At 48.2% G+C, this 13,245-nt stretch overlaps 1 protein-coding gene across 1 annotated transcript in view; it reads left to right on the top strand.

The window, feature by feature from the left end:
* The window catches only part of lama1 (laminin, alpha 1), a gene marked incomplete at both ends in the record, with an annotated part of 44,082 nt that extends 32,508 nt beyond the window's left edge, over positions 1 to 11,574 (top strand). The window contains 15 exons of the mRNA XM_079234141.1: positions 1,495 to 1,645; positions 1,726 to 1,870; positions 4,068 to 4,209; positions 4,298 to 4,412; positions 4,802 to 4,951; positions 5,068 to 5,219; positions 5,300 to 5,494; positions 5,604 to 5,787; positions 5,871 to 5,977; positions 6,326 to 6,515; positions 6,634 to 6,783; positions 6,860 to 7,013; positions 7,168 to 7,301; positions 11,095 to 11,308; positions 11,399 to 11,574. Coding sequence (XP_079090267.1) covers positions 1,495 to 1,645; positions 1,726 to 1,870; positions 4,068 to 4,209; positions 4,298 to 4,412; positions 4,802 to 4,951; positions 5,068 to 5,219; positions 5,300 to 5,494; positions 5,604 to 5,787; positions 5,871 to 5,977; positions 6,326 to 6,515; positions 6,634 to 6,783; positions 6,860 to 7,013; positions 7,168 to 7,301; positions 11,095 to 11,308; positions 11,399 to 11,574 — 2,359 coding nt within the window. The remainder of the gene's footprint in view (positions 1 to 1,494; positions 1,646 to 1,725; positions 1,871 to 4,067; positions 4,210 to 4,297; positions 4,413 to 4,801; positions 4,952 to 5,067; positions 5,220 to 5,299; positions 5,495 to 5,603; positions 5,788 to 5,870; positions 5,978 to 6,325; positions 6,516 to 6,633; positions 6,784 to 6,859; positions 7,014 to 7,167; positions 7,302 to 11,094; positions 11,309 to 11,398) is intronic.
* Positions 11,575 to 13,245: the final 1,671 nt, after the last annotated feature.

Genomic DNA, 13,245 nt, shown 5'->3' with positions numbered 1-13,245 from the left:
ACCCGTCTTTCTCTACCCGTCTGTCTCTCTACACGTCTGTCTCTCTACCCATCTGTCTCTCTCCCTCGTCTGTCACTCCCTCTCTGATTGTACCTGTCTGTCTCTCTACCCGTCTGTCTCTACCTGTCTGTCTCTCCCTCGTCTGTCTCTCCCTCTCTGATTGTACCCGTCTGTCTCTTCCTCTCTGATTGTACCCGTCTGTCTCTCCCTCTCTGATTGTACCAGTCTGTCTCTCCCTCTCTGATTGTACCTGTCTCTCTACCTGTCTGTCTCTCTACCTGTCTGTCTTTCTACCCGTCTGTCTCTCTACCCGTCTGTCTCTACCCGTCTGTCTCTCTACCCGTCTGTCTCTCTACACGTCTGTCTCTCTCCCTCGTCTGTCTCGCCCTCTCTGATTGTACCTGTCTGTCTCTCTACCTGTCTGTCTCTACCTGTCTGTCTCTACCTGTCTGTCTCTCCCTCTCTGATTGTACCTGTCTGTCTCTCCCTCTCTGATTGTACCCGTCTGTCTCTCCCTCTCTGATTGTACCTGTCTGTCTCTCCCTCTCTGATTGTACCTGTCTGTCTCTCTACCCGTCTGTCTCTCTACCCTCCCGTCTCTCTACCCGTCTGTCTCTACCCGTCTGTGTCTTTACCCGTCTGTCTCTCTACCCGCCTGTCTCTACCCGTCTGTCTCTACCCGTCTGTCTCTACCCGTCTGTCTCTCCCTCTCTGATTGTACCCGTCTGTCTCTACCCGTCTGTCTCTACCCGTCTGTCTCTCCCTCTCTGATTGTACCCGTCTGTCTCTACCCGTCTGTCTCTACCCGTCTGTCTCTCCCTCTCTGATTGTACCCGTCTGTCTCTACCCGTCTGTCTCTACCCGTCTGTCTCTCCCTCTCTGATTGTACCCTTCTGCCTCTACCCATCTGTCTCTCTACACGTCTGTCTCTCTACCCGTCTATCTCTCTCCCTCGTCTGTCTCTCCCTCTCTGATTTTACCTGTCTGTCTCTCTACCCGTCTGTCTCTACCTGTCTGTCTCTCCCTCGTCTGTCTCTCACTCTCTGATTGTACCCGTCTGTCTCTCCCTCTCTGATTGTACCCGTCTGTCTCTCCCTCACTGATTGTACCCGTCTGTCTCTCCCTCTCTGATTGTACCTGTCTGTCTCTCCCTCTCTGATTGTACCTGTCTGTCTCTCTACCCGTCTGTCTCTACCTGTCTGTCTCTCCCTCGTCTGTCTCTCCCTCTCTGATTGTACCCGTCTGTCTCTCCCTCTCTGATTGTACCTGTCTGTCTCTCCCTCTCTGATTGTACCTGTCTGTCTCTCTACCCATCTGTCTCTACCTGTCTGTCTCTCCCTCGTCTGTCTCTCCCTCTCTGATTGTACCCGTCTGTCTCTCCCTCTCTGATTGTACCCGTCTGTCTCTCCCTCTCTGATTGTACCCGTTTGTCTCTCCCTCTCTCATTGTACCTGTCTGTCTCTCCCTCACTGATTGTACCCGTCTGTCTCTCAGTCCCCAGGCAGAGGAGACCTCCTTCCACTTTGATGGATCTGGATTCTCATTGGTCCAGAAGTCTCTGCGAGCAACCTCCACCTCCATCGTCCTTCTGTTTAAAACGCTGTCGCCGGGCGGATTACTGCTCTACCTGGCCTCCAACAACACTGTACGACACACACAGTCACTTCCTGTTTCCTCTTGTTGTGAAGCAGAGACAGACATGACCTCACTTCCTGCCTCCCACAGAGGGACTTCCTGTCCATGGAGCTGGTGGAGGGCCGTGTCCGTCTGACCTTTGACCTCGGCTCAGGCGCTCTGATCCTGACCTCCAACAGGAAGTACAACACCGGAGTCTGGTACAAGATCACACTGCAGAGGAGCAAACGCAAAGGTACTACTCCTACTGCTAAAGTACTACTAATACTACAGTGTTGGTAGTACTATTACTAGAGTGGCGGACCGTGGATTTGGTACCTACGCCTGCTGTCTGTTTAGTTTAACAGCTGAAGGCGGCACACCCACAATAAAGTGTCCCGGGAGTTACTGTCACTGACTGACCCATGGTTCATACGGTCCACCATGTGGACAGCAGACCCACTCCACCACACGGCACCACGAGCATGGAGGGGGTCACACGGGGCGTGGGGACCGACCCGCAGAGCCCCACCCACCAGGACTAGGGTTGGGTACCGAAAACCGGTGCCAGAATGGCTCCAACACGTCCAGTACCTACCAGACCGAAAAGCAGATGTCGGTGCTTCCTTCCGGTGCCTGAGCCGATTTAAATACTTTTTTTTTTACACTACTCTGTAAAGTTGCACGGTATATAGATACTAAAAAGGTAGCGCGGTGCCCGCACGTTAAAAACGATTATTAAAATAGCGGATCAGAGCACACTGCTGCTCCGCTCTCTGTCTGCCTGCATGCAGAGCGGGGCTCCAGGGGGCGGGGCTCCAGGGGGCGGGGCTCCAGGGGGCGGGGCTCCAGGGGGCGGGGCTCCAGGGGCGGGGCTTCCAGCGCTCACACACACAGTGCGCACACAGAGATCGCTGCAGACACGAGCACGAGCTTTTGAACGCCGTCCTCGGCTTGATGGAACAAATCTCTCCAGTTGATATTAATGGTGACGTGTAGTCCAGTAAAGCAGCAGTTTTAGGATCCAACAGAGTCTGAGTTCTGTTGCACACGGTCCCATCAGGCCATGATGCTTGTGTCTGTTCTTTTTTTAAATATATATTTTTATAGTTTGAAGTTAAAAGGTTTGAAGCTGTAGTTTGAAGTGTGTTTTGTATGTACTTATTTATTTATATCCATAGTATACTTTAAACAGTTAATAATATTGTTCAATTTGAAGAAAAAAAATTGCCTTGGCAATAAAAAAGTATGGGTTCAGGCACCGTTCAGGCACCGGTATTGTTTTAAAAGTATCGGTTTAGCACCGGTATCGGAAAAAACCCAAACGATACCCATCCCTAACCAGGACACCCCGCCGAGCAGCACAGTTACACAGCAGAGCCTCCGCTCCATAGACACATCAACACAACGCCACCGCAGATGAAAACACACAACACGCGGGAAACTCACCAGATGCTGTTCACTAAAGACAAAGTCTATCCGCTCTCCTTAAAACAGATGCTAGCAGGCTTTCTCAAACAGTTTAATCAGCTCTCAGTCCACAGAGAAACAGAGGTGAAATGTGATTGGATGAGCTCTGTTAACCAGCGGCCTCACAGCAACATGCAGCAGGCTGAAGCAGAGCAACAGAGGAACACAGGAGCTGTGACATGAGAAAATGAGCTAATAGGGAAAAACTATTATAATACATGTAGTGTAGTATTCATCAGAAAGATGCTGGAAGCTACCGTCTTCGCTCTGTGACACCTGCCTGCTCTCGCTATCTGTCCCCAACGTCCGTCTGGAGATGGGAAAAGGGTTTTAGGTTTGCTGCTCCTGCGTCTCTTTAGGGGTTGTTAAAGTGACATGAGTGTTTAGATATGAAGTGTGCAGCGGAGTGACCGGTAAGGAGAAAGAAAAGAATGAAAAATAGTCCGAAATGTTTTAAGTTGTTTGTCTGAAGCTTTGTTTAATGTGCTGCTGTCTTGGCCAGGTCACTCTAGTAGAGGAGATGTATAATCTCAATGAGGCTTTTCCTGGTAAAAATTAAAAAAAAAGTGTATTTGTGAAAAACAATTAAATTATAAAATAGCTATAACTTTTAATTATAAAAATATATATATATATATATATATATATATATATATATATATATATATATATATATATATATATATATATATGTATATATATATAAACAATTTAAATTTAAACTTTGTGATTCGTTTTAGGCCAGCAGAGAAGGTTTAGCAGGCCCTGATAGCACCACTGATGATACTAGTGTTGGTTGTACTAATACTACAGTGTTGGTAGTTGGTACTGTTGTATTGGTAGTACTAATACTGCTGTGTTTAGTAGTACTACTACTGCAGTATTTGTAGTACTAATACTGCTGTGTTTAGTAGTACTACTACTGCAGTATTTGTAGTACTAATACTGCAGCATTTGTAGTACTAATACTGCTGTGTGTCCAGGCTACCTGTCCATCATGGCAGCCGACCAATCATCGAACAAGGAGGTGTTGGAGGCGGAGTCTCCTGGATCGGCCTCGGACCTGAACCGCTCCGACCTGGACCCCATTTACATCGGAGGACTTCCTGCCTCTCGACCAATCAGGTGAGTGCGTGCCGTCACCGGGCGCAGACGATGACATCACGGGAGACGAGGCGCTAACTCTGTCCCGGTCTGTGCGTGTGGTTGCTAGGCGCCAGGTGGTCTCCAGGTCGTACGTGGGCTGCATGAGGAACGTGGAGATCGCTCGCTCCAACTTCGACCTCCTGAGGGACGCCTTCGGGGTCCAGAAGGGCTGCGTGCTCGAGGTGAGACCCGCCGGCCAATCACACGCTTCTACCACCAGGCATCACAGTGTAACTGAAGTGAGCCTGAATGCATCACAGTGTAACTGAAGTGAGCCTGAATGCATCACAGTGTAACTGAAGTGAGCCTGAATGCATCACAGTGTAACTGAAGTGAGCCTGAATGCATCACAGTGTAACTGAAGTGAGCCTGAATGCATCACAGTGTAACTGAAGTGAGCCTGAATGCATCACAGTGTAACTGAAGTGAGCCTGAATGCATCACAGTGTAACTGAAGTGAGCCTAAATGCATCACAGTGTAACAAAGTCACGTGCTGTCCACATAATGCTTGTTTACTTGTTTGCTTGTTTACTTGTTTGCTTGTTTGCTTGTTTACTTGTTTACTTGCAGGCCGTGCGCAGCGTGTCGGTGTTCGGAGGCTTCGCTCAGATTGCTCCTCCATCACTGGGTCAGGAGGCGGAGCTTCTCTTCTCCTTCTCCACCAACAACCAATCAGGAGTCCTGCTGGCTGTTTTCAGTGACGAGCGAGCACAGAGACAGGTGAGACAGGTGAGACAGACAGGTCAGGTGACCCACCTGTACACCTGGTGTAGCATCATGTGATGGTGATCGTCATATCTGTGTGTGTGTGTGTGTGTGTGTGTGTGTGTGTGCAGCACTTCCTGTCGGTCCACCTGGTCTCAGGTGCGGTGGAGGCGGAGCTTGGTGAAGTGGGCGGGGCTACTCGGAGAGTGGCGGTGGTGCAGCCGGGTGGAGGGTCCTTCAGTGACGGAACCAAGCGCTCCGTGATCGTCAACATAAACAGGAAGTAGGTGTTACAATGGAAACAGACACCTGTCTCACCTGACCTGACTAGTCTGATTGATAAACTACCCGTCTGTCTCTCAGGTCTCTGTCCGTGCAGGTGGACGAGAAACACCTGAAGGCCGTCTCCCTGTCGCCGGGCGGATTGTCCCGTTTGTCTCCAGCCTCTTTCTTCATTGGCGGGCTGCCATCGGGGGAGGAGTCTCGTCTGCCAATCAGATTACAGGGTTTGTCCAGGAGCTTCAGAGGCTGCATTCAGCACCTGGTGGTGGGCGGAGTGTAAGTCTCACACACACACACACACACACACACACACACACACACACATACGCACACACAGTTTCCTGTCTCTGATTGGTTAACTGTTTTGATTGGCGGCTCCCTTCAGGTTAGTCGACCTATCAGGAGCTGTGAGGTATGAGGGGGCGGAGCTTGACAGCTGCCTACTGGAGGAGAAGGTCGGGGGGGCGGTGCTGCCTGATGACCAGCATGTAGAACCCACCCTTGACCCCGCCCACCTGCCTCTAGCCCCACCCACACTCCTGAGTGCCTTGAAACCTGGAGCGCTAACGGTAATCAATACGTTTACACTTTCTTGATCACTGGTTGATAAATATTGCTCAGTATATATTGATTATTGATCTGTGTGATGCAGTGCCTGTCGGAGGCGGAGCCAACCTTCCTCCCATCAGCGGTTCAGTTTGGTTTGTCCAAACACAGTCACATGACCTTCATCATCAGCCCCAACGCCGTCAGGAGAAGGTGAGCGTCTGTGACTCGAGCAGGGCGGGGCTACAACCTAGAGGGGCGTGGCTACAACATAGAGGGGTGGTGCTACAGACTAGAGGGGCGGGGCTACAGCCTAGAGGGGCGGGGCTACAGCCTAGAGGGGCAGGGCTACATCCTAGAGTGGCGGTGCTACAGCCTAGAGGGGTGGGGCTACAGCCTAGAGGGGCGGTGATACAGCCTAGAGGGGTGGGGCTACAGCCTAGAGGGGCGGTGATACAGCCTAGAGGGGCAGGGCTACAGTATAGATGGGCGGGGCTACAGCCTAGAGGGGCGGGGCTGCAGTCGTTCTCTGTCTGACTCTGCTGTCTCTGTCGTCCTCAGCGTGTCCGTGAGGTTGTCGGTTCGAAGCCGAGCTCGGGACGGGTTGGTCCTCCTCGTCTCCGACTCCAAACAGATGGACTTCGTTGTCCTCAAAATAGCCGCCGGGAGACTGATGATGTCAGTCGACCTGGGCAAAGGCCCCGCCTCCATTACCTCGTCTGTCCCCATTAACGACGGAGAGTGGCACACCGTGAGTTCATATAATATTTATATACACATATATAAATATATATATATAAATAAATACTATGTCCTAAATGTCTCTTGAGAAGTGATCCGAGCTGTGTGCCCTCGTCTTTGTCTCTCAGGTGAGCGGTGAGCTCAGCCGGCGGGCGGTGTCGGTGTCGGTGGACGGGTTGCGTCCGGTCTCCGTGTCCATCAAGGGAAACCAGCTGGACGTGGACAGCCGGCTGTACCTGGGAGGCCTGCCACACACACACTCCACCAGGAGGATCAACGTGAGACCCGTCCAGGGCTTCAGGGTCCGATTATATCAATGAACTACGGACTGTAACCCTTCTCTCCGTCTCCCAGGCCAGCAGCAGTTTTCCGGGTTGCGTTCGCTCCGTCAGTCTGAACGGCGCCATATTGGATCTGACGAAGCCGGCCTCGAAGCATGAGGTTACTTCCTGTTTCACCAACGACCAGACAGGAAGTTACTTCAACGGCAGTGGATACGCCACCCTCAGTGAGCCACCACAAAGACTATATATATATATATACATATATATAAATATATGTATATATATATATACATCCAACATTTCATCTGGTCACATGGTTGGAGTATTCACCTGTGTGTGTGTGTGTGTGTGTGTGTGTGTGTGTGTGTGTGTGTGCAGTGCCTAATGGCTACAAGGTCGGCTCTGACGTGTTGGTGTCTCTGGAGTTTCGAACGAGCCAATCAGAAGGAGTGTTTCTGGGAATCAGCAGCGCGAAGGTGGACGCCATCGGACTGGAGATGATCAACGGACAGGTGTGTGTGTGCTCATATACCTTGTGTCCTCATTAACCAGTAACTAGTCACCAGTAACCAGTAACCAGTCACCAGTAACTAGTCACTAGTAACCAGTCACTTGTAACCAGTCACCAGTAACCAGTCACCAGTAACTAGTCACTAGTAACCAGTCACTAGTAACCAGTAACCAGTAACTAGTCACCAGTAACTAGTAACCAGTCACCAGTAATCTGTAACTAGTAACCAGTCACCAGATACCAGTAACTAGTAACCAGTCACTAGCAACCAGTCACTAGTAACCAGTCACCAGTAACTAGTAACTAGTCACCAGTAACCAGTACCTAGTACCTAGTAACCAGTAACAAGTCTCTAGTAACCAGTCACCAGTAACCAGTCACTAGGATCCAGTCACTAGTCACCAGTCACCAGTAATCAGTCACTTGTAACCAGTCACCAGTAACCAGTCACCAGTAATCAGTCACTAATAACCAGTCACCAGTAACTAGTAACCAGTCACCAATAACTAGTCACTAGTAACCAGTGACTAGTAACCAGTAACTAGTCACCAGTAACCAGTAATCAGTCACCAGTAACTAGTAACCAGTCACCAGTCACTAGTAATGAGTTACTAGTAACCAGTCACCAGTCACCAGTAATCAGTCACTAGTAACTAGTAACGAGTCACCAGTCACTAGTAACCAGTCTCTAGTAACCAGTCACTAGGAATCTGTCAATAGTAATCAGTCACTGGTAACCAGTAACTAGTCACTAGTAATCAGTCACCAGTCACTAGTAACCAGTCACCAGTCACTAGTAATGAGTCACTAGTAACCAGTCACCAGTAATCAGTCACTAGTAACCAGTAACTAGTCACTAGTAATCAGCCACTAGTCACCAGTCACTAGTAATCAGTCACCAGTAATCAGTCACTAGTAACCAGTAACTAGTCACTAGTAACCAGTAACTAGTCACTAGTAATCAGCCACTAGTCACCAGTCACTAGTAATCAGTCACCAGTCACCAGTAATCAGTCACTAGTAACCAGTAACTAGTCACTAGTAATCAGCCACTAGTCATCAGTCACTAGTAACCAGTCACCAGTAACTAGCCACTAGTAACCAGTGACTAGTAACCAGTAACTAGTCACCAGTAACCAGTAATCAGTCACCAGTAACTAGTAACCAGTCACCAGTCACTAGTAATGAGTTACTAGTAACCAGTCACCAGTCACCAGTAATCAGTCACTAGTAACTAGTAACGAGTCACCAGTCACTAGTAACCAGTCTCTAGTAACCAGTCACTAGGAATCTGTCAATAGTAATCAGTCACTGGTAACCAGTAACTAGTCACTAGTAATCAGTCACCAGTCACTAGTAACCAGTCACCAGTCACTAGTAATGAGTCACTAGTAACCAGTCACCAGTAATCAGTCACTAGTAACCAGTAACTAGTCACTAGTAATCAGCCACTAGTCACCAGTCACTAGTAATCAGTCACCAGTAATCAGTCACTAGTAACCAGTAACTAGTCACTAGTAACCAGTAACTAGTCACTAGTAATCAGCCACTAGTCACCAGTCACTAGTAATCAGTCACCAGTCACCAGTAATCAGTCACTAGTAACCAGTAACTAGTCACTAGTAATCAGCCACTAGTCATCAGTCACTAGTAACCAGTCACCAGTAACTAGCCACTAGTAACCAGTGACTAGTAACCAGTAACTAGTCACCAGTAACCAGTAATCAGTCACCAGTAACTAGTAACCAGTCACTAGTAATGAGTCACTAGTAACCAGTCACCAGTAATCAGTCACTAGTAACCAGTAACTAGTCACTAGTAACCAGTCACCAGTCACTAGTAACCAGTCTCTAGTAACCAGTCACTAGTAATCAGTCACTAGTCAATAGTAATCAGTCACCAGTCACTAGTAACCAGTCACTAGTAATGAGTCACTAGTAACCAGTCACCAGTAATCAGTCACTAGTAACCAGTAACCAGTCACTAGTAACCAGTCACTATTAACCAGTCACTAGTAATCAGTCACTAGTAACCAGTAACTAGTCACTAGTAATCAGCCACTAGTCACCAGTCACTAGTAACCAGTCACCAGTCACCAGTAATCAGTCACAAGTAACCAGTAACTAGTCACTAGTAACTAGTAACCAGTCAGTAGCAACCAGTCACTAGTAACCAGTCACCAGTAACCAGTAACTAGTCACCAGTAACCAGTAACCAGTAACTAGTAACCAGTCACCAGTAACCAGTAACCAGTCACCAGTAATCAGTCACTAATAACCAGTCACCAGTAACTAGTAACCAGTCACCAATAACTAGTCACTAGTAATCAGTCACCAGTCACTAGTAACCAGTCACCAGTCACTAGTAATGAGTCACTAGTAACCAGTAACCAGTAATCAGTCTCTAGTAACCAGTCACCAGTAACTAGTAACCAGTCACCAGTAACTAGTCACTAGTAACCAGTGACTAGTAACCAGTAACTAGTCACCAGTAATCAGTCACCAGTAACTAGTAACCAGTCACTAGTAATGAGTCACTAGTAACCAGTCACCAGTAATCAGTCACTAGTAACCAGTAACCAGTCACTAGTAACCAGTCACTAGTAACCAATCACTAGTAATGAATCACTAGTAACCAGTAACCAGTCACTAGTAACCAGTAACTAGTCACCAGTAACCAGTCACCAGTAACCAGTAACTCGTCACTAGTCACTAGTCACCAGTAACCAGTCGCTAGTAACCAGTCACCAGTAATTAGTCACTAGTAACCAGTCACCAGTAACTAGTAACCAGTGAATAGTAACCAGTCACCAGTAACTAGTAACTAGTAACTAGTAACTAGTAACCAGTCACCAGTTACCAGTAACTAGTCACCAGTAACCAGTCACTTGTAACCAGTCACAAGTAACTAGCCACTAGTAACCAGTCACTAGTAACCAGTCACAAGTAACCAGTAACTAGTCACCAGTAACCAGTAACTAGTAACCAGTCACCAGTAATTAGTAACTAGTAACCAGTCACCAGATACCAGTAACCAGTAACTAGTCACTAGTAACCAGTCACTTGTAACCAGTCACCAGTAACCAGTAACCAGTCACTAGTAACCAGTCACCAGTAACTAGTCACTAGTAACCAGTCACTAGTAACCAGTCACCAGTAACCAGTAACTAGTCACCAGTAACTAGCAACCAGTAACCAGTCACCAGTAATCAGTCACTAGTAACCAGTCACCAGTAACCAGTCACTAGAAACCAGTCACTAGAAACCAGTCACTAGTAACCAGTCACCAGTAATCAGTCACCAGTAATCAGTCACTTGTAACCAGTCACCAGTAACCAGTCACCAGTAATCAGTCACTAGTAACCAGTCACCAGAAACTAGTAACCAGTCACCAGTAACTAGTCACTAGTAACCAGTGACTAGTAACCAGTAACTAGTCACCAGTCACTAGTAACCAGTCACTAGTAATGAGTCACTAGTAACCAGTCACCAGTAATCAGTCACTAGTAACCAGTAACTAGTCACTAGTAATCAGTCACTAGTAATCAGTCACGAGTAATCAGTCACTAGCAACCAGTAACTAGTCACTAGTAGTCAGCCACTAGTCACCAGTCACTAGTAACCAGTCACCAGTAATCAGTCACTTGTAACCAGTAACTAGTCACTAGTAACCAATCACTAGTCACCAGTCACTAGTAACCAGTCACCAGTAGCCAGTCACCAGTAACCAATCACCAGTCACCAGTAACTAGTCACCAGTAACCAGTCACCAGTAACCAGGCCCCTCCCCCTCAGGTGGTGTTTCACGTGAACAACGGGGCGGGCCGGGTGTCCGTGCGCTCTGTGGGTCTCATGCTGTGTGACGGCCGGTGGCACCACCTGCTGGCCAGTAAGAGCAAACACACCCTGAGCCTGAGCGTGGACCGGAGGAGCTACAGCACCACCAACCCTTACCCACAATCCACCTCTGCTGAGACCAACAACCCCGTCTACCTGGGAGGCTTTCCAGGTGAGCAGCGCAGTGAGACACCACCGCAAGAGAGTTACTGACTGACACTAACCTGTCTCTCTCTCTGTCCACCTGTCTCTCTCTCTACAGTCGGGGTGAAACAGAACTGCCTGTCTATCAGCTCTAGGTTCAGAGGTTGTCTGATGAACCTGCAGCTCGTTAAGTCTCACCTGAGTGACACTCTGGACCTGAGCTCCGCCCACTTCCTGTTGGGCGTCACTCCTAACTCGTGTCCTGTTGCCAAGCAACGCCCAGACGCACTCTGATTGGTCAGCGGGCAGAAAGGACAGAAGATTATGAATGTTGAAGTCTTGGTTCGATGATGAATCATTAAAGATGACCTGAAAACACCTTCTGACGTTTGTCTTCACTACTGACCTTTGACCTCAATCTTTTCCACATCCAGCATTTTCTTAAAAAATACACAAAGTTTGGTAATTCATTCATCATTTTATTTGAATTAAGTGGGTAAAGACACTGGTAACACCTGGGGGAGTGGTCAGTCTATAAGGTAACACCTGGGGGAGTGGTCAGTCTATAAGGTCACATCTGGCCTTGAGAAGTGGTCAGTGTTTAAGGTAACACCTGGGGGAGTGGTCAGTCTATAAGGTCACATCTGGGGGAGTGGTCAGTCTATAAGGTAATACCTGGGGGTGTGGTCAGTCTATAAGGTCACATCTGGCCTTGAGGAGTGGTCAGTGTGTAAGGTAACACCTGGGGGAGTGATCAGTCTATAAGGTCACACCTGGGGGAGTGGTCAGTCTATAAGGTCACACCTGGGGGAGTGGTCAATGTGTAAGTAACACCTGGGGGAGTGGTCAGTCTGGGATTACATACAAACACAGATCAATAAATAAACACATGACAGGTGAATAAAATAATTCATAACAAGGGTTTCTATGGCGAGATGAAAGAATGGCACATTACTATTGCATTATGGGTAAATAGAGAGCAGTTTTTGCTGCTATACAGTGAGTGGTTACAGTGCTAGCAATCATGCTATTCTTTTCAGACATGAGACTGTCGGAATTAAATCCATGACCTCACCAGGTGACACGGGTCAGTCAGGTGACCTCACCAGGTGACAGGTCAGCCAGGTGATCTCACCAGGTGACAAGGATCAGTCAGGTGACCTCACCAGGTGACAGGTCAGCCAGGTGATCTCACCAGGTGACACGGGTCAGTCAGGTGACCTCACTAGGTGACACGGGTCAGTCAGGTGACCTCACCAGGTGACGGGTCAGTCAGGTGACCTCACCAGGTCAAAGTCACAGGTTATTATAGAACTTTCAGATGTCATACAAACTAATTATTGAATATTACATAAGGCTGCTGTCTCTCTCTCATACAATCAGGAGCAAATATACCTGAGTCAACCAACCAATCAGAAGTCTGTTTCAACCTGTCGGGTGTCAGGTGTTTGTGGGAAGGCGGGGCTAGTAGGAAGTAAATGCAGCAGCAGGACCATTTTTGGTTTTTATTTGTGGTGAAAGTTCATCTGTAGTTGACTGGCTCTGGTTGGCGCCATGGCAGCACCACCTGTCTGTCTCTCACCTGTCTGTCTCTCACATGTCTGTCTCTCACCTGTGTGTGTTGTATACATATTTTATTCCTATATTTTATTATAGCATTTGGCCCCGCCCTCTGTGAGACAGACAGGTGCTGCTGTGTGTGTGTGTGTGTGTGTGTGTGTGTGTGTGTGTATGTGTGTGTGTGTGTGTGTGTGTGTGTGTGTGTGTGTGTGTGTGTGTGGGTGTGCGTATGAGTGTGTGTCTGTGTGTGTGTGTGTGTGTCTGTGTGTGTGTGTGTGTGTGTGTGTGTGTGTGTGTGTGTCTGTGTGTGTGTGTGTGTGTGTGTGTGTGTGTGTGTGTGTGTGTGTGTGTCTGTGTCTGTGTGTCTGTGCGTGTGTTCCATTAATGTCCACTGGGTGTCGCTGA

Source organism: Taurulus bubalis (assembly GCF_910589615.1).
Source record: "Taurulus bubalis genome assembly, chromosome: 18".
Taxonomy (NCBI): domain Eukaryota; kingdom Metazoa; phylum Chordata; class Actinopteri; order Perciformes; family Cottidae; genus Taurulus; species Taurulus bubalis.
Note: the sequence above shows the minus strand (reverse complement) of the source record. Positions and strands in the feature narration are given on the sequence as shown.